This window comes from Piliocolobus tephrosceles, chromosome 13, assembly GCF_002776525.5.
Source record: "Piliocolobus tephrosceles isolate RC106 chromosome 13, ASM277652v3, whole genome shotgun sequence".
NCBI lineage: Eukaryota > Metazoa > Chordata > Mammalia > Primates > Cercopithecidae > Piliocolobus > Piliocolobus tephrosceles.
The window spans coordinates 84,325,550-84,346,746 of NC_045446.1; the positions used below are offsets into that span (position 1 = coordinate 84,325,550).

Here is a 21,197-nt window from a genome sequence, read left to right on the forward strand (position 1 = left end):
AGATTAGATTACCTAACAGATAGTCTAAATTGAGATTAGATTACCTAGCAGATCGTCTAAATTGAGATTAGATTACCTAGCAGATAGTCTAAATTGAGATTAGATTACCTAGCAGATCGTCTAAATTGAGATTAAATTACCTAACAGATAGTCTAAATTGAGATTAGATTACCTAACAGATAGTCTAAATTGAGATTAGATTATCTAACAGATAATCTAAATTAAGATAATCTAATTTAGATTTAAAGACGTTCATTAAACAATCATTTCCTAAAAGTGAGATTTTATAAGACAGTTATAAAAACACTGGCAAACTGTAAAGCACTATACAAACGTTAGGTGTTCACTCCTACTCCTGGCTTCTTACTGTTAACATCAGCACTAATGAAATAAAAGCATCGCTCATACACCAATTCTTATTCCAGATTTTTAAAAAAATCTAAAAAGCAGTATAAAAGTTTGTATGAATGTGAAAAGTCAACTTGACTTTTTGACTCAATTTGACTAGTACACACTGAGAAAAAGGGGAGGCATGCTCTCCACAGACAAACTAAACTGATCATTTCCAAAATTCCAACAAACCGTAAGAAAACAATAATTACCCCCGTGGGATCGTCATGATTGCCATGAATACTAAACACTGGAATTGAAATGTTGAGGTTGCCATCTTGATAGTTCACCCATGGAAACCTTAAAAAAAAAAAAGTTATTTAAAATTTCTACAAGGGACAAAAGCTGTTTTCCCTAAGATTCTCCTCCAAAATATTAATGCAATCATAGGTAAACTGCATAATCTACATTGGCATATGATCACTAGCTTAGAGCTTTAAAAAATAAAATCGTAGGTGACAATTCATTTCAATTAGTTTGAAAATATCTCAAAGTACTACATTCTAAAGAAACCCCAACTATAATAAATAGTGCTTGTGGTATGTATGAGTAGTACATCTAATTAATGAAAAGTAAATAGGCCTTCAAAATTTTAAAAACTTAGCATATGGTTTTTATTCATAGTGGGGCGAGGGAAGAAAACTCATATACTTTAGAATCCCAGAGGTAAATTAAAACTCCGAGCTCTATCAATTATGACCTGTGCAAATTAAAGTTTCCTGTCAGCCCCTGCCCCCAGCCATCCAGCTCCCCTTCTCAGAGGCAAATGTCAGCAATTCCTAGTGCATTTTTCAAAAGGATCCTATACCTATACACACAAATAGATTTTCTTCCTCCTTACATAAATGATACAAAAATATAGATTTCTGCATCCTGCTTTTATTACTCAACATATTTTAGAAATCATTCCACATCAGTACATGAAGACCTTTCTTCTGCTCTGTCAGTCACACAGTACTCCATTACATGGATTACCATGATGTGTTTGAGCAGTTCCCTACCAATGGACATTTAGATTCTGTGCAGTCTTGTTTTACAAACAATGCTACAGTGAGTAATCTTGTACAAAGTAATTTTGTACGGAGTGATCTTGTACAAAGTAATCTTGTTGCCCTTGTGAGTCGACCTGTAAAGGGATACCTGGAAGGGAATTGTTAAGTCAAAGAGTACGTGCATTTGTAATTTTGATAGACACTGCCAATTTCCCACCATAGCAATTTACACATAATGCAATGGCAATGCACAAGAGGGACAGTTTCCCCCTACCTCACTAACATAGTATATCATCCAGCTCTTAAATCTATGCTAGTGGATCTTAATGCTAGCAGCATGTTGGAATTATCTTGGGGATCTTTTAAGAAATGCCAATGCCCATGACATATTTGGAGAGACTCTAAGTCAGTTGGCCTGGAGACGGGGCATCCATATTTTTAAAGGTTCTTAGGTAACTGTACTGTGCACTCAGGATTGAGAGTCACAGACCTATGCCAACCTGATAGGAGAAAAATATTTCAGTATAGCTCTTTTTCTTATGAGTTAGATCAAACTTTTAAAAATACATTTAGGCCGGACTCGGTGACTCACGCCTGTAATCCCAGCACTTTGGGAGGCCGAGGTGGGCAGATCACTTGAGGTCAGGAGTTCGAGATGAGCCTGGCCAACACGGTGAAACTCCATCTCTATTAAAAACACAAAAATTAGCTGGGCATGGTGGCACGCGCCTGTAGTCCTAGCTACTTGGCAGGCTGAGGCAGCACAAGTGCTTGAACCTGGGAGGCGGAGCTTGCAGTGAGCCGAGATCGCGCCACTGCACTCCAGCCTAGGCGACAAAGCAAGACTCTGTCTCGAAAAAAAAAAAAGGTTAAATGTCATGTTATTTCCTTTTCTGTGAAGTATGTCCATCTTCCTTATTTCTTACTAACTCATGAATGTTATTGTCTTGAAAGAACTGCTTATTGGGGAATTCAGCCTTAATTTGCAATTGGTTGCAGTTATTCCTCCTGATTGAACTCTGACTTCTGGCTTTGCTTCAGGCAGTTTTTGGCATACAGAAATTTATTTTTGCAAAGACAAATGTATGAATCTTTAAGGCTTCTGGATCTTATATCATACTTAGAAGGCTTTCCAACATCTAGATTTTTAAAATACGTCTAACAGTTTCTCCTAGTAGTTTTACTGAATCCATTATTTCCCCTACATTATGAGCCAGTGACCTTCATCAAATACTAAATTCCTACATGTATTTGAGGCTATTTCTGGAGTTTCTATTCTCTTTCACTTACCTATCTACCAATTCATAAGCCATACCACATTTTCAATTATTGTAGCATTGTTATACTTCAAATCTAATTGGCTATTAACTCCTTAGCAGTCTTCTTTTTCAGGATTTCCCTATCTTTGTCTATTTTCTACATGAACTGTAAACTGGAAGATTAAATTATCCAAAATGTAACACAAAGAGGTAAAGTTATGGGCAGTATTTTTTTTTAACAGTATGATATATAAATGATATTCAGAAAGACAAGGGAAACAATATTTGAAAATATAATGAATAGGAATTTCCCCAAGTTGCTGAAAAACAGTAATACTACACTAAATATATGATAAAGCCCACACGGGACAAACAGAATTAAATCCACAGCTAAGTAAGACTGCAACATGTTAAGAACAACAAGAAAATCTTAAGAGTTACCTGAGTATTGTCTTTATGCCAGTCACTACTCTAAGCATTTTTCTTACCATCTCAATCTTCTCAACTCTGTAAGATTGGCACATTTCTTACCCATGTCATGAATGACAGAACTAAGGTGAAGTGGTTAAGTGACTAACGTAGTTTTACTAAATGACAGAACCAGGATTTGAACTCAGACTGTTTTTTACCGGAACCCATGCTCTTAATCACTATGCTAAACTTTCTAGCATCTCAACTAACAGTAGACTCCTCAACAGCAACAACAAAAAAAGAGTTTACCACCCACCGACACTGCATGAAAAAACTACTGAAAACTGTACTTCAGAAAGAAGGAAACTAAATCTACACAAAAGAAATGAAATACAAGAAACAACAGTGAGCAAAGAAATAGGTAAACATGTATATAGGGTGGGGAAACAGTTTTCAAAACAGAATGCAGTTTAAAAATAAGATAAAAGAAAGAAAACACTAAAGTCAAAAAATGTCCCAGCTCGGTGCAGTGGCTCACGCCTATAATCCCAGCACTTTGGGAGGCCGAGGTGGGAGGATCACTTGAGGTCAGGAGTTCAAGACCAGCCTCACCAACCTGGTGAAACCCCATCTCTACTAAAAACACATAAAAAAAATTAGCTGGGCATGGTGGTGCACACTTGTAGTCCCAGCTACTCAGGAGGCTGAGGCAGGAGAACTGCTTGAACCTGGGAGATAAGAGGTTGCAGTGAGCCAAGATCGTGCCTCTGCACTCCAGCTTGGGCGAGAGAGTGAGACTCCTTCTCAAAAAATAAAAAATAAAAAATGTCTCGAGTTTTAGATTTGAATAGAAGGAGAGCAGAGACACTGATCACAATTTTTACAAACAAGGATGAAGTATTATACAAATCTTTTAAAACTCAATTTTATATGTGGCCAAACTATCAATCAAGGGGAAAGTAAACATAAACATTTTCATGTAGACAAAATCTCAAAAAAAAATTTACCTCCCAATATAAAGTCACACTTTAAAAAATAAATAAGAAATAAATCTGGGCTAGGCATGGTGGCTCACAACTGTTATCACAGCACTTTGAGAAGCTGAGGTAGGAGGACTGCTTGGGCCCAGGAACAGCTGGGCAACATAGTGAGACCCCATCTCTACCAAAAATAATTTCTTAAAAATTAGCTGGGTGTGGTGGCTGATATGGTTTGGCTCTGTGTCCCCACCCAAATCTCATCTTGTAGCTCCCATAATTACCACGTGTTGTGGGAGGGGCCTCATAGGAGATAACTGAATCATGGGGGCGGGCCTTTCCTGTGCTGCTCTAGTGATAGTGAATAAGTCTAAAGAGATCTGATGGTTTTAAAAATGGGAGTTTCCCAGCACAACCTCTCTCTTTGCCTGGCACCATCCAATAAGACATGACTTGCTCCTCCTGCCTTCAGTCATGATTGTGAGGCCTCCCCAGCCATGTGGAACTGTAAGTCCATTAAACCTCTTTCTTTTGTGAATTGCCCAGTCTCGATTATGTCTTTATCAGCAGCATGAAAACGGACTAATACAGTGGCACATGCCTGTAGTCCCAGCTACTTGGGAGACTGAGGCAGGAAGATAGCTTGAACCCAGGAGGTTGAGGCTGCAGTGAGCTATGATCATGCCACTGCACTACAGCCTGGGCAAGAGAGCCAGACCCTGTCTCAAAAGCAAAATGTAAATAAATAAATAAATAAACATGAGTATGTCTATTCTCATGGGTTAGTATGTACACATATTTTTCTTAGCTCTGTCTACTGAGAGCCTAGAAGCAACAATACAATAGTAATGTGCACATCTAACATCCAGATCTTGGTTTCCAAATACCATTCTCCAAAAGGAACCAGGGCTCCTTGAAGAAATGGTTGAGTCTGAAGCTAAGAAAAAGTACAAAATCAGCCTGGAACATCTTACAGTGAAAAAAATCAGAAGAAAGGGTGGGATATGGGGGTATATCAAAAGGATACAGCAGCCAATCTCAAAAAGAGCCCAATGGCTAAAGCTGGAACAATTTAAGCCACAAGTAAATTATGATAGTATTAAATTATAACCCAAAGAAAAAAAATGTATCTACTGATACAGACAACTGAATAAACTGACACAGACAACTGAATAAACTGATATAGAAAATTGAATAAACAAATGTGGGACAAGGGGCAAATCTTCCTTACAAAAGAATCCCAATTAATACATGTAGAAAGAATACAGGAAATAGAAAATCACAATTAGAATATCACAGTTATAACTGTTGTAGATAAGATCCACTGATGAATCTAAAATTAATGAACAAATTTAAGGCGGAATGCAGAAGTCGCACAGCCTCAAATATCTCCCCTAAAATATTTATTAATTACTTTGGTGGTTTTATGTCCATCAGAAGTGGAAACTTAACTCCCCTCCCTTTGAGAGTAAGATGGACTCAGAGACTCAATTCTAACCAACAGCACATGGAAAGGCAAAAATAATGACTTTACACTGGAGAAACCTGGCAGAGACCGGCTTAACTAAGTGATCAAGGTTAAAATCACCAGTGATAAATCAGGTTGATGTCATGCACCTCCTGATGTGATGTGACTGAAAGGATCACTTCTTGAATATTCTCCCCCGAAATCTGTAATCCCAATCTAATCATAGAAAGCAAGAGAAAAACCCAAATTGAGGGACATTCTACAAAATACCTGACCTCTTTATAAGTATCAGGGTCACGAAAGACAACAGAAAATCTGACACGGGCTGAAGAAACTAAGGAAACTTTTCTACTAAATGCAATGTGAGATCCTGTACAATGTTTAAGACATGATGGGCCGGAAGCGCTGGCTCACGTCTGTAATCCCAGCACTTTGGGAGACCGAGGCAGGTGGATTACCTGAGGTCTGGAGTTCAAGACCAGCCTGGCCAACATGACAAAACCCCGTCTCTACTAAAAACACAAAAACTTGCCAGGTGTGGTGATGGGCGCCTGTAATCCCAGCTACTCAGGAGGCTGAGGCAGGGAGAATTGCCTGAACCCAGGAGGCGGAGGTTGCACTGAGCCAAGATCACGCCATTGCACTCCAGCCTGGGCAACAGAGCGAGACCCCATCTCAAAAAAAAAAAAAAAAGAAAGAAAGAAAAAACACATGATATTTTTATAATACAGGGATTGACAAATATCATAAATAGTCCCAAAGGCACAAATGGAAAAAAAGAAAAAACAATAGATTTAACTACATAAAAATTAAATATTTCTGTCAACAAGAGTCCATAAACATAGTCAAAAGACAAGCCACAAGCCACTAATTGGGAAAAAAATATATGTATCACAAAGGTTTACTAACTAGAATATATACGTAACTTCTGCAATTCAGGTAGAAAAACAAACAAAAAATCTCAGTTTTCAAAACAGGCAGAGGATATGAACAGGAGAAGATAGCAAAATGTACAATAACCTGAGAAGATATTCAGTCCCAACATTTTTTTTTTTTTTTTTTTTGAGATGGAATCTTGCTCTATCACCTAGGCTGGAGTGCAGTGGCACAATCTTGGCTCACTGCAACCTCTGCTTCTGGGACGCAAGTAATCCTCCCACCTCAGCTTCCTGAGTAGCTGGGTCAGTCCCGCTATTAATTGGGAAAATACAGATTAATATGACGATGTACAAAAAATTCAAAGAATGATATTTACTAAGAATATAGCTCATGTGGAAAGCAAAATGGTTAACTGTGTGTTTGTGCATCTTATACAGAAAATACCATACACAAGTAATCATTCACTCAAGTAAATAAATATACTTACTTACTAAAACCAAAGTTGACTGACTGATCACTGAGAATTTCAAACTGGACAGGCCTATCACCCATACAATATTTTCTTAATAACTCGAGGCAGGTATGTAACGTTTTCCTTGAGGGCTTATTTTCATGAAAAAGATCACCGCCTAACAAAATAAAATCCACCTGATCAACAGAAAAAGGTGTTAAAATTAGTATGTTTTACAGGTAACATTTTTATAAACTGCAGATGAAAGAGATTAAAAAAACTCACAAAAGACACTATTATGTATGGCAATTTAAAAATTTACATTTTATTTATTCAAAGGGACTTTCAATCTGGTAATTAATCTGACTCTAATTTAGCTGACTAAGCTATCTTAAAAAAAGCCATCTTCCAATTACACCAAGTCTCTGATTCAAGCTACACAAGGTGATCATGTTTTTTCTATTATTCAAATCAAACATAAACTTAGCACTTCAACAGAACGTATGGAAGAGATACCAAATTCAATCCAAATCATTCATTTAATTCAGTCAGCATTTATTTAGAATTCCTACAGGTTCTAGAAGCTAAAAAAAAGCAATCTACAAAACAGATTATATCCCTGCCCTCATTAAATACTGACTCTATGCAAGACCCCCTGCTGAGTCCTGAGGATATAATGATGAATAAAATATCATCCCTATCCTAAATATGTTCAAACTCTAATGGAAGAGGCAAACTGTTATACATCCAAACAAGTCAAACTCTGGGGTGTACTAGAATGGACACGTAAGCAACCAGCAGCAGAGATGACACTACGACGAATATGAACTCAAGGCAGGACAATTCGCCTATGGACACAAAGTCTAGAAGGGATGAACTAATATGATGGCATGTTAGTTGCACTAGGAAAGATAAATGATTTTGAGGAAGACATTCTAGGAATAACTTCAGTGAAGGAGGGAAATCATACAGAAAAAGTCTTAACACAGGCTTTCAAGACATATACGATGCACGTAAAGAAACAAGTGCTTAATCATACAAAAGAACACAAGGTACAGATCACTGTGCGTATGGTAGTTAGGGTAACTTTAATAAAAATGTGAGATTTAAGCTAGGCTTTCCAGAATGAACGCTATTTGAGTAAAAGGAAGAAAATGATCACAATCAAAGGCATGGAAGAAACAAAACAAAAACAACCAAATGAAAAATATAATGGGGCGAAAAGAAGTTGTTGCTTAATGGGTGTCATTTTTGCCAGATGAGAATAATTCTGGAGATTGGTTGCACAGCAATATGAACGTATTTAACACTACTGTACTGTACACTTGAAAATGGTTAACAAGGGAAATTTTATATTATGTATTTAATATATTTTGCCATCATTCAAACATTAAAAAAAATTTTTTTAAACTGGCTGGCGGTGACTCTAGGAAATATTGAAAAGAACACGCCTCACTTCTGTGGTATTCTTGCCAAAAGTGCAGAATCTGAACCTAATCATGAGGAAATACCACATATAGTCAATTTGAGGAAGATTCTATAAAATTACTGGCCTGTGTACTCTTCAAAATATCAGGGTCATGAAAAACAAAGGCAAGGCAGATGCAGGAAAATGTACCAGATTAAAGGAGACAGAGAGACATGGCAACTAAATGCAATATGTAAACCTGGACTGGGTCCTGGATGCCACCAACCAGCCTCCAAAGAGCTATAACAGACATTACAGGAACAATTGGCAACATCATAACATTATATAATAGCATTGAATCAATACTACTTTCCTGGTTTTCTATGATTATACATGCAGTTTACTCTCAAACGGTTGAGGGAAAAAAATCGTGTGTTTGTAAAGAGAGGATAAAGCAAATGTGACAAAATGTTAGAAAACTTGGGTGACAGGTAAGGAATCCTATGCACCATTCTTGCCAACTTTTCTGTGAGACCGACGTTGTTTCAAAATAAAAAGTTTTTTTAAAAAAAGACTCCAAGAATCTAGGGAACAGAACTAAGACTGGTTAGTGGGCATGGGCCAACATAATAAGGGACTTAAAAGTCAGGAAGAATTTAGACTTCAATAATAAGAAATACTAAATACAAATCAAGAAAACAAGTAAACATAATACGCATCTAGAAGTCCCTAGGGGTTATGGGGGCTGGAACAGTTAAGATCAAGGAATGCAGGGAAGGGAAACAGTGGAAACAGAGGTGAAGAAAAGGGCAAAGTAGAAGTAAGTAGCTTACTCTCAGGAGAAGATTCTGTTTTAGGGCTCAAGAGTTAAAAAAGAAAGAGCACATGCAGGATTCTCCGGCAGGAAACAGACCTTTGGCCACAAGTTTTTGTGCCTTCAGGGAAGGAAAAATTCACCTTACATTCTATTATTGAAAAGTCAAAAACGGACAGATGCTGGTGAAATTACGGAGAAAAAGGAACACTTACACAATGTTGGTGGGGGTGTAAACTGGTTCAACCATTGTGGAAAGCAGTGTGACGATTCCTCAAAGAGCTAAAAATGGAACTACCATTCCACCTAGCAATTCCATTACTCAGTATATACCCAAAGGAATATAAATCCTTCTACCCTAAAGACACAAGCACACATATGTTCACTGCAGTACTATTCACAATAGCAAAGATATGGAATCAACCTAAATGCTCATCAATGGTAGATGGGATAAAGAAAATGTGGTACATATAAACCATGGAATACTACGCAGCCATGAAAAAGAACCAGGTCATGTCCTTTGCAGGGACATGGATAGAGCTGGAGGCCATCATCCTTAGCAAACTAATGGAGGAACAGAAAATCAAATACCACTTCTCCCTTATAAGTGGAAGCTAAATGATAAGAACACATGGACACAAGGAGGGGAACAACGGACACTAGGACCTACCAGAGGGCAGATGACAGGAGGAGGGAGAGGATGAGGAAAAATAATAAAGGGGTAGTAGGATTAATACCTGGGTGCCAAGATAATCTACACAACAAACCCCTGTCATATGAGTTTACCTATATAACAAACCTGCACATGTACCCCTGAACCTAAAATGAAAGAATCCAGCCATTGCCTCACTTAATTAAGAAACTTAAAATATGTATACCCACTGCTTTCTTGATTCTTTCTAAGCACTAAGATATAGCATGAACAAACAAAAGATTTTCACTCTCATGGAGTTTTCCTTCTAGTGAAGATGACAGATAATAAATAAGTAAGTAATTCAATAAATTATTTCGGATAGTGGTATTAAAAATATGCTATGAAAAAAATAAAGCAGAGAAATGTGATAAAAGAGTGCTTGAAAGTATCAGGGAAGATGTCTCCAAAAATGTAAGACTTGAACTCTCAGAAGTAGGTCCCGCCAAGATCAATGTGCTCCAAGCAGAAAGAACTAGATATGTAAGGGCCTCAGAGTAGAACGTGCCGGTGTGGATGTAGCACTGTAAATCAGGCAGAGAGTAGAAGGAGATGAAGTTTCATGGCAGGGGCCAAGATCGAGTTGAACCTTGTAGTTTGAATTTTATACTAGATTCAGTGGAATGACACTTGGAAAATTTTAGGCAACAGAGTGCCATGATCTGATTTATTATTTTAAAAGTTCACTTTGGCTGCTATGCTGAGTAGATGTATGCTTAGTAGATGCAGCAGAAAAGAATGGAAGCAGAAAGATGGAAGGGGGCCTCCTGCAGGCCATGTGAAACGTGATCAAGCTTTGGACTAAGTTTATTAGTGTGAAGAGAGTAGTAGAGAGGCACCATATATATTTGGGAGGAAGAAATAAGGACCTAGCAGATAAACTGAAGAGAACTCTGCAGAAAAGTCAAGATTGGAGGTGTTAATTTGCAAGTCAACTTTTATGTTTATTTTCCAACCCTCTCCTGGGCTGACGTGTTAACTGCCTGTTGAAATTTTCCCGATTGTCCCATTGCGGTCTCCAACTCTAAATTTGTCTAAATCAGAAATTGTCACCTTCCCACATAAAGAAGTACCTCTTCCTTATCTACCTATTTCTATTTTTGGTACAACTATTCACCCAAACTCCACACATTTCAGAGTCACTGTCATCCCCTTTGCCCTTATCTCCACACCCTACAACTAACCAAAGTACACGAATCCTCTTTTTGCAGTGTCTCTTGCATTCACTTCCTCTTTCCCATCCCTAAGGACAACACTTCAAAAAACTGGTCTCCAATTCGTGGTATTATACTCTGCTGCCAGAAGAGTTTCTATTGAACTGGGTACAAATTTCTCAATCTGATATTTGAAGTCCTCATTAATGCAGCTCAAACCTTTACTTTTAGTGTCTCAGCATGCTTGCTAACTATGACCTTCTGGTGAGCCAAATTGACTACAGGGCTCCTAACATACTTTATACTGTCTTACCTGTGTCTTCACTCCTGCTTCACATGGATGTACATTCTCTATGCTCCCCACTGGCCAAAACTCTACGCTTCCTCCAAAGCCCAGGTTAAACACAACCTTTTACATTAAGCTCATCTTGCTATTTTTTTTCTTTTTTTGAGATGGAGTCTTGCTCTGTTCCCTGGGCTGGTGTGCAGTGATGTGATCTCGGCTCACTGCAACCTCTGCTCCCAGGTTCACGTGATTCTCCTGCCTCAGCCTCCCAGGTAGCTGGCACTACAGGCGGCCCGCCACCATGCTTGGCTAATTTCTTTTGTATTTTTAGTAGAGACGGGGTTTCACTGTGTTAGCCAAGATGGTCTCAATCTCCTGACCTCGTGATCCGCCCGCCTCGGCCTCCCAAAGTGCTGGGATTACAGGCATGAGCCACTGCGCCCAGCCCTCATCTTGCTATAATCTAAATGTGATCTTTTCTGGCTCTAAACTCACAGGAAATGCTATTTAGAATTTCCTTAGGGCTCCTATCACACACAACCTTGCATCTCAGGATTGTAGATCTATGTCTTTCACACTAGTTTTCTTCTATGTCCTCTGAAAGCAGAAGTTTTGACAGTTACATTCCATTTCAAATAGACACTGCCACAGGATCCTGCATTCAGTAAACACCCCAAAAAATTTGTAAAATTTAAAGACTGTCTACAAAAGTAGCTCTTACTTGAATTTAAGACACAAAACACACAAAATCGACTTTGAGCTTTTAGTATATTGATATTCAAGCAGGCAAGGTAAGCACCTGAGCTTATAAAACAAATCTGTAATTTTAGAAGGAAAAATAACTTGTTGACTAAGGGAATACGGTAGAAAGTGCACAAATATAAACCACACTCACTTCATTTTCCTGGGCAAGTCTTAAAATTTCATCGAGTGTTACAAACGTATCGTTTCCTCTGACTGCATCTTTCTCCATAAATCCAAGATGAATATCTGTTGCAACTAAGATTTTAAATGTGTTTTCATCATCACTATATTAAAAAAGAAAAAACATTTAATATATTAATAATTCATTAAAAGGATATTCAAACAAATTGAGGCTTAAACTTATAAAATAAATAACAACAGTTATGGAGTAAAATCTTTTTTTTAGCCTTAGAGTTCATCTGAAAATCTGAAGTATTCAACATATATTAACATTAGTTTTCCTAACCACTAGTTCAATATAGAACAAATGTACATAAATCTTTACAAGGTTTTATAACTGCTTCAAACATTTACAATCTTGTTATAACCAGTTTTACAAATTCATGTAACCCAGGCCCGAAAGTTTGCTTGTTTTCCTCTTCTTAGAAAACCAAAGAGGTTTTGACACCTATATCTAAACTTGTTATTTATCTGACTTTGTACTCTTCCAGGAAAATCAAAGTTAATTTAAAAAGCCTTCCTCTAAATTTATAAGTCAATTTTATACTAATATGCTAATAACTTACATTCAGGCCCCTGAAGACACCTGCTTGACTCTACTCTCTATAGAGTTAGATTTCATTTAAAAAGTTGGCCAAGTAACAAAACAGAATTGTTTCAATTTGAATTTGGTAATATTCAAAGGTACTTTAATGTGAAGTAGCAATATAATAGTTATTAATACTCTCTTACACTAAACTTAACTTTAATTGCATAAAATACTTTTATTTCTATGATCTCATCTCAACCCTCACAGATAAGTCAGGCATTATTATCTCTGACAAATGAGAAGGCTAAACCCAGAGAAATTAACTGCTTTATCACGTAACTAGTGATAGAAACGGGACTAAAACCCATGATGAAAACTCAGGCTATTTTCAATAAACCACAATGAATTTTTTTAAAAATCTCTGCATATATCTCCAAAATTCAAATCTTTACAAACAAAAGATATTTCCAGAAACGATTCCTCTTCAAAAACTTCAAAAATGATATGCACACAGTTCTGACTGCTATATCAAAAAAGGTAGGTCAGAATACTTTTCAAATCACAATAGTACACGCTTTGGTAGCAATTTATGAGGTATTTTCACATGAATTCTCCCATTTAAGCCTCAAAATGAATCTGAGAAAGGTATAATTATTCCAGTTATACAAATGGCAAAATTGAGGCAAGGCTCAGAAAATTGCTGACTTGCCCAAGATCACAGAGCTAGTAGCATCCAAGGACTTGAAACTAGGATAAAAGACTACAAGTTTGAAGTCTTTCCCACATAATTTTTTTTTTTATGATCTCGGCTCACTGCAACCTCCGCCTCTTGGGTTCAGGTGATTCTCCTGCCTGGGTCTCCTGAGTAGCTGGGATTACAGGCATGCACCACCATGCCTGGTTAATTTTGTATTTTTAGTAGAGACAGGGTTTCATCATGTTGGTCAGGCTGGTCTCCAACTCCCGACCTCAGATGATCCCGCCAGCCTCAGCCTCCCAAAGTGCACATAACTTTTATAGTCCTTTTATTTATTCCCATTTCATTCAAATTCATTTCCAGCTTATTTAATACTACAGGAATTTACTCTAAAAATCTTAAACAGAACTGTATTGACTAATAAGAATTTGTCAGGAAAACTGAATATTTATAACTTCAATAATTTAAGACAAAGCCTAAGAACATAAACTTAATACTATATCAATATATCAAATTACAGCAAGACTCCAATCTATCGTTGCATATTAGTTTCTAATTAAACAGATAAATATTACAAACATTCCAAATAGCCTTTTTGATGACTAGTATTTCTGTTCACAAGCAGGTTCTTTATTTACTGCTTATTAAATAAGTTTTCTTTTATTGTGATCACAGTTGAGGAGCTTTAGAAACCCAAAATAACAAGGGATTCCAGAAGTCCAGTGCTTACAGTGCATCTGCAGTACTCATTTTTAAGGTCAGTCAAGCTCCTCTGGGACCAGGTTCTTCTCCAAAGAACCCCTCGGTACTGTACTCAAATGTCAGAAAATGCACTCGATTCCAAATTCTAGAAATTCCAAAAACAAAATTACATTATAAAACACATTTTTTAAAAAGCCTGCACGTATTTAACCAACATGATTTACGACTGGCTAATCCAGAAGTCTCATTTTCTTCTAAACACCCACTAAATTTTTTTAAATGAACTAAGCATAGAAATAATACATCTCCAGTGCCATCTTAGTTTCACCAGGATGACTAAACTCTTATTTTCCTTTCCCGTGCTCTTATGGGAAATTAATGTATGCTAAACAAATGGGCAAAAAGGATCACATATGGTTGTGGTTCAACACACAAACAACTCTAGATGTGCAGATATTTTTAAGTCGCAGGCATAGGTTACTCTGGAGAACGGAGGCAATCCTGTATTTCCTGCTCAAACACACGATTTTTTTTTTTTAAGGACCTGGCTAGTTTGGAAAAGGGAAGGGACCCGCGTTTAAAGCGAGTGTAAATAAACAAACACGTGGTCTGCGGAGGAATATCTTTAGGCACCAGCAGGATGACTGAAAACAGCCAGGTTTGGGGAAGAGTGGCTGCCACCGCGAGACAACCCCCACCACATCTGGAGCTCCAGATTCCGTCGGGATTCCCAGCCTCAACACGCCCTCACCGCCAGGCGCCTGGAAATCAGAACGCGGAGCCCGCCAGGACCCCTCCCCAGCCCACTCGGCCCGTTCTTCCCGAGGTTCCAGTTAACTCTGGGCTTCAGCCTGGGAACCTGCAGAAACTGGAGACGAATGCGATTCCTAAATTACCCCACTCCTGGACTCTTCAAAGCCCCACAATAGGGACCCAAGGCTGTCTTCTTTCCAGGAAGAAAGGGCAGGATCCGTGAGAAGAAAACAACACGGTCCGAACTTGCCTCTGAGAACCCACAGGGCCGTAAACCTGAATTCCGCGGGAGAGAACGGCGTCCGTTTCTCTCGCGACACTTCATGGGTAACGTAGACGCTTCAAGTCCAGTTCGGTTCTCATTGGCTACCGCACGCCGTGAAGGGGCGGGGAAAGTAGCGGCGAGGCCCCGCCTTCACGCAGGAGCCAATCTTGAGCTGCCGAGGAGACAAACCCGGAAGTGAGATGCAAGGCGGCGATTTTCCCTTCTGTCAGGTGGGTAGTTATTCCTTGTCCCGGACCGCGCTTTTTGGTGGACCCGCGCCATGTAAGAACTCCTGAGCCCGTGCTGGTGGGTAGCCTGTGGACACAGGCCGAGCCCTGCAGGTCAGGCTGCGTCGTGGTCCCCAGGTAGGGCTGAAGCCGCTTCTCCGCTCTTGGCTATTTAGAAGGCCTCAGGCGGAGCTCGCGGGCCTGTGAGTTCCCGGCCGGTGGCAGAGTGCTGGAGCTGGATCCCCTCTCCCTCCCTCCCACTCACCAGACTCTCTACAGGTGTCACCCATAGGTCCTTGAGTTCATTACATCTGCATTGCTTTGTGCTGATAACAGTAAGATGTATAGTGCAGCGAAAAATAATGTGGAACTTTTGAATTAGAACGTCTGCCCTTTCAGTTCCAGTGAAGGGTCCTTGATCTAGGGCAAGTTGTTTTATCTATCTGAACCTCCTTCATCTGTAAGGTTTATACTCCCCCCCACCCCCATCACTGAGTTGTTTGTAAGGAGTTGACATAGTTCGGATCTCTCTCAAAATAGGATATGCCCATTAAGTTAGGAAACGTACCCTGATATTCATGGAATATCAGGAATATCATCATCAAGTAATCAGTTTTGTTTTTTAACTGTGAGTCGGGTAGATGCGCCTAGGTTTGGCCTTTTAAACTAAATATACTAGTAAAATTTTATATATAATTTGTTGTATCTGAATCTGTAAACTCAAAATTTATGTAAAGGGAGTTTTTATTAAAAGGAAAAGCATGTTAAGGAAGAGGATAAGATCTGTGGTATAAGGTTACTATATTTGATATAGTTACAAGTGAACTTTTATTTTTTAGCCTCTGTTAACAGTGTTTAATGAATTGATGTATGTTCACTTTTGTGTTGCAAGGTTCAGGAATTAGTTTGAGAAAGAAAAAGTAGAAGCTCCAGGAGAATTAATAAAACACAAAGCAATTCTGATTGGGTGTCTCTGATTCCAAGGGTGACTGAAAAGCCAGATTGACCTTAGGAACACTTTAGTAAAATTCTTACATTTTACAGTAAAGTAACAGGTCCAGAAAAGTTACTGGACGTGAGTAATAGATTTAAACTTGAGTTTAGTGCTATGCCACTAGTAATAAAACTTAATACCACATTAAGATTGTATACTGTTAAACTTGTGAGATTAGGTACCAGAAATCAGTATCTTGGGGGTATGCCCAACTCCGGAACTTCTCAGAATCCATTCCAGGCAAAATCAAGCAACAAGACTTTAATTAAATATAATGCTACACATACTTAATGCCTTCTATAGACAAGTAGGAGATAAATATAAGTTAAATGTGGTCCTTATCTTTAAACTTATAATCTTTTAAGGGGCAAAAACAAGAACAAAGTTAGTGGTGAAATACAATGTAGCACCAAAAAAAGTAGAAAGCAGAAAGTGATCTAAATGAGAGGATCAAGAAAGAATGAAAGAGATAACATCTGAGAAGAGCCTTGAAAGACTGATAAGATTTCGACAAATAGAGTTGGGAGGCTGGGAATTGGTATTTTTAAATTATCTATTGGTTATTCTCCTTTTCTGCAATTGATTAAGGTTTATATGCTGTGTAACTCTTTAAGCTGATATTGGTTTATAAATTAATATCGTGGCTTAGCAGAATAAACATCAGTTCCTTCAAGAAGCCTTCTTTAATCCCTTAGGACTAGGGGAATTATGAACTTCCTGTATACTCATGGTTTCTAGATAAGGCCTTGTAGTAGTACTTATCATGTTGTCTTTGCCAGTCACATGATGTCTTTGCCAGTCACCTACACTAGAGTAAGCTTCCTGAGGTGAAGACATGGATCTTGCTCATTATTGAATCCCAGTACCCAGAATTGACACATACCAGACATTCTATTCATATTAGTTGAATGAAGGAATGAATGACAGCCGAAATTCAGTTGAAAACAAGGACCCAACTAAGAACTATAGTTGCTTATCAATAAATAGGACTACTTTTTAAAGCAGTGAATTTTCCTAGGCCTGAAATTATCAAAGTAGAAATAGGATAATTAGTGTAGATGTTGTGATAAAGATATCTGCTCCAATGAGAGATTGGGACAGATGTTCTTTTGGGGGCTATTCCATCTTCAAGAATCCCTGATTCTTCCAACTAGTTTTTTTAGGAATTAGAAGTTTTTATTTCTGCTCTATTTCTGCTCTATATTATCTGTGTGTCTAGTTTATAAAAATCTTGAATGCACCTTCTTAATTGTAGTAGTTATACTTCAAAACCTTCAAGGATTCATCACTCTTAGCATAATACCATCATACCTAAGCCAGTAGATTAAAAATAATAGTTATATAATAATATAGTTGACTTAGAAGAAAACAACAAATGTAAGAAGCATTAGACCACCAAAGATCATCTGTGATCTAATAGTGGTCTAATGCTTCTTACTTTTGTTGTTTTCTGTCAGCACCAGTATTTAGTGTATGTAAGGAATACCATGAGAAAAACAAGAGTTTAGACAGGGTTTAATTGTATATGTTTGTGAGACTTATCTATGCAGTTGATAAAGCCTGAATTATTGTTTTACTAATAACTTTTGTATTTGTGTTTTCAGGTCTTGATGAATAAAGCAGTCATAATTTATCTCTAGGAATATTATACTCTGGCATTTGAAATGCTTTTTATTTAGAATAGTAGTAAAAATGGAAAAAGAAAAAGGAAATGATGATGGAATACCAGACCAAGAGAATTCCTTGGATTTTTCTGAACACTTTAACCAACTTGAATTGTTGGAAACACATGGACACCTTATTCCTACTGGTACTCAAAGTCTTTGGGTAGGCAATTCTGATGAAGATGAGGAGCAAGATGACAAAAATGAAGAGTGGTATCGATTGCAAGAAAAAAAAATGGAAAAAGACCCAAGCAAATTGCTTCTTTGGGCTGCTGAAAAAAATCGGGTAAAAAAAAAAAAATTGCAGAGGGAAGTGTGACAGTAGGAATAGCACTGGGTTCAAGCCATAAGGCCTGCCTTTACTATTATGGCCGTCATACCTATCTCTTGATTGTGAGGACCAAATGAGACAATGTACATGAAAGCACATATTAAGCTGCAAAATGTCATGCTAGATATTATTTGGGGGTTTAAGGATAATTATAAAGATAGCAAGCAATCATCTATTTTTTAAAATCGGGTCATTAGGATCATTTAGGAAAGAGGATGGAAACTAACATTTATTAAATACTAACTATACCAGGTACCTTATTACATTATTTAATCCTCATGTATCTCTATAAGTAATATTCTTCTCTTTTATAGAGTAAGAAATTGAAATTCAGAAATATTAATTTGCCCAGGATCATCCAAGTGGAATGAACATCAAAAGCCTATTCCTTCTGCTTGGCCACTTCCACCTAATTTTACTCAGTTTCCCCATGTCTGTTTTAGTAAACTAATAACTAAAAGGGTCTTGCATTTTAAATAGCTTTTTAACCCAAGAGCATGCCACATTTAACCAGAGGCCCATAGAACAAATTAAAAATTACAACCTAAAAGGATGTTTCTAAGTTTGTATTAAGAAGGAATTGAGCTCTTGAATCCCTTGAATTCCTTATTAATACTTTATTCTTTTGTTAAAAGTTTTATTTTTAAAAGTTTCATACAGTGTATATATTGGTGTGATAATCCAATAGAAAAATCAAGCAGTTTTCTTCAAAAATATTAAATACAATTAAAGCCTAGGATATTCATTGGACCAAAGCTTTTATGCAATGAACCTTAGTTGGACCAGGAGTAAGGGTATGGTTTGATATTCAGAGAATCTCATTCTTAGAAGCAACAAAGTATAGTTAACACTAACTTATTCATTCTTAAATCAGTAGTCCTCTCCTCCCAAAAAAGAGATCTTAAATTATTTTCATTTTAAAGTCATCTACTAACGAGTAAGTTTTTATTCAACTTAATTAAATCTAACACCACAAGACAATTTTGTTTTAGTTATTGTTTTGGTTTGAGTTGAGTTGAAAGATTTCCTTTTTTCTTCTCAGCTAACTACAGTGCGGAGACTACTTTCTGAAAAGGCCACTCATGTGAACACTAGGGATGAAGATGAGTATACCCCTCTTCATCGCGCAGCCTACAGTGGACACTTAGATATTGTCCGGGAGCTCATTGCACAGGGGGCAGACGTTCATGCAGTGACTGTGGATGGCTGGACGCCCCTGCACAGTGCTTGTAAGTGGAATAATACCAGAGTGGCTTCTTTCTTACTGCAGCATGATGCAGATATCAATGCCCAAACAAAAGGCCTCTTGACCCCCTTGCATCTTGCTGCTGGAAACAGAGACAGCAAGGATACCCTAGAACTCCTCTTGATGAACCGTTATGTCAAACCAGGGCTGAAAAACAACCTGGAAGAAACTGCATTTGATATTGCCAGGAGGACGAGTATCTATCACTACCTCTTTGAAATTGTGGAAGGCTGTACAAATTCTTCACCTCAGTCTTAACAATTCTAGTAATTTTCTTAAGTTTCTAAGTACCAGTGCCTCCTTTGTGTGAGATGTAAAGTATTCCCATAATCAAAGTTGACGTCAAACATCTTACTACAAAAATTCAGTGATATTCATTATAACATTCTTCCAAGTGAATTGCCTGACTTTGATGTCAGAATGTATTTAAAAGTAATTTGCATATATCTTTAATGATTTCTGTGGAGTTTGTGATTTTTTATCAGAAATAATTTTAATGTGTGTATACTTAAAAACTTGACACGGGTTGTACAGAAACTGCTATTTTTGGTGCTGATCCAAGAGAGATGTATTTTTAAATATCCCACATCCTGGATCTTTGTTGAGTACTTAGTATATTGACATATATTTTTATAAGGTGAGGTAACTCAGAACTTAATTTAAAAGTCTTACATATTCTGATACAATTTAGCTGTCTTCTCTACCTTACCATAGCCAGTTGCTTTCATTTTAAACTAGAGCAAGTAATGTATTAGTGACTTGCATCTTCATAAGTTAAAGAAAAAAGCAGCAAAAAACCTAGATCTTTGTCTTTTAGAACACAGACCATTTTCAGGAAAGCAGTTAGCTAGGTGTTTAATTCATGACTATTGTATACTGCCTCCCCTACCACAATTTACACAATCCTGTGGATAGTCCTACCTCACCCTGGTCAACCTACATGATCCTTATGCTAATGGCAAATCACAATGACCTTGTAGACATGCACACAACCATACCTTTGTCCAAGAGATCATAATATATCTGCTATCCAACCGGTTTTACATGCCTAATCCTACTGATTGGGGCACTGCTCATATAGTGTCTCAAGTTCACAGGAAATGTTGATTTTCTAAGGTCCTCATTTTTACAAACTATACAAAGGCAAAGTGACAGGGGAAAAGGAATTAGTCTAAGAGTAAGGGGATGATTATTATATTGAGGCTAAAACCACAAAGTGGCTCAGGCTTAAAAAAAGAAAAACACTGTGGATAATGACAAAAAGCATAAGTAAAAATATTTGAGAAAAATAAAGTACAAGTTTTGAACAACACAAAAGGCATGAATTCATTTTTTACCTGTGTATGTCTTTCTTGGATCCAGAACATTATTCATCCAGCGTGCACTTAGTTATTTAATATCTACTCTCTCGGTTTCTCCAGCAGCAATTTTGCATTGTGTACCTAGCCCCTCTGTGATTGTTCCCAAAGTTTTGTCTTCTCAACATGAGAACACTCTAGGGGAAGGGAACTAAACCAATTGCTCTTTACTTCATTTACATTTTTTAAATGTCCACCAAGGCTTATCTCTTTCAAGCCATCCTATGTAACCCAGTCACCTTAGACTAAGTAATAATGTTATTTAATGAAATATTAAATATTTATTTTTGGTTAGAACTTATTAGATGATCTCAGAAAAGTCAGAGA

The 21,197-nt window shown here is 37.5% G+C and overlaps 2 protein-coding genes across 5 annotated transcripts in view; one reads left to right on the forward strand and one right to left on the reverse strand.

Annotated features, from left to right (window-relative positions):
• The window catches only part of MRE11 (MRE11 homolog, double strand break repair nuclease), an 82,454-nt gene extending 67,324 nt beyond the window's left edge, over positions 1 to 15,130 (reverse strand). For 2 of the 3 annotated variants that reach the window (XM_023225649.2, XM_023225647.2), the window contains exons 1-5: positions 14,929 to 15,097; positions 14,061 to 14,177; positions 12,076 to 12,208; positions 6,864 to 7,024; positions 603 to 690 (exon numbers count right to left, since the gene is read on the reverse strand). In XM_023225649.2, the coding sequence (XP_023081417.1) occupies positions 603 to 690; positions 6,864 to 7,024; positions 12,076 to 12,208; positions 14,061 to 14,080 (402 nt within the window). In that variant the 5' untranslated portion in view covers positions 14,081 to 14,177; positions 14,929 to 15,097. Of the gene's footprint in view, positions 1 to 602; positions 691 to 6,863; positions 7,025 to 12,075; positions 12,209 to 14,060; positions 14,178 to 14,928 lie in introns of all 3 variants that reach the window. The other variant, XM_023225648.1, reaches the window with a different exon arrangement.
• Positions 14,849 to 20,824, forward strand: ANKRD49 (ankyrin repeat domain 49). 2 transcript variants are annotated; one of them, XM_023225650.2, is made up of 3 exons: positions 14,849 to 15,280; positions 17,876 to 18,221; positions 19,309 to 20,824. In XM_023225650.2, the coding sequence occupies exons 2-3, from the start codon at positions 17,964 to 17,966 to the stop codon at positions 19,768 to 19,770; spliced, it is 720 nt and encodes a 239-aa protein (XP_023081418.1). In that variant the 5' UTR covers positions 14,849 to 15,280; positions 17,876 to 17,963; the 3' UTR covers positions 19,771 to 20,824. The 2 variants fall into 2 exon arrangements, with proteins under 2 accessions (XP_023081418.1, XP_023081419.1); XM_023225651.1 differs by having other exon boundaries at positions 15,274 to 15,415.
• The last annotated feature ends 373 nt before the right edge of the window (positions 20,825 to 21,197 follow it).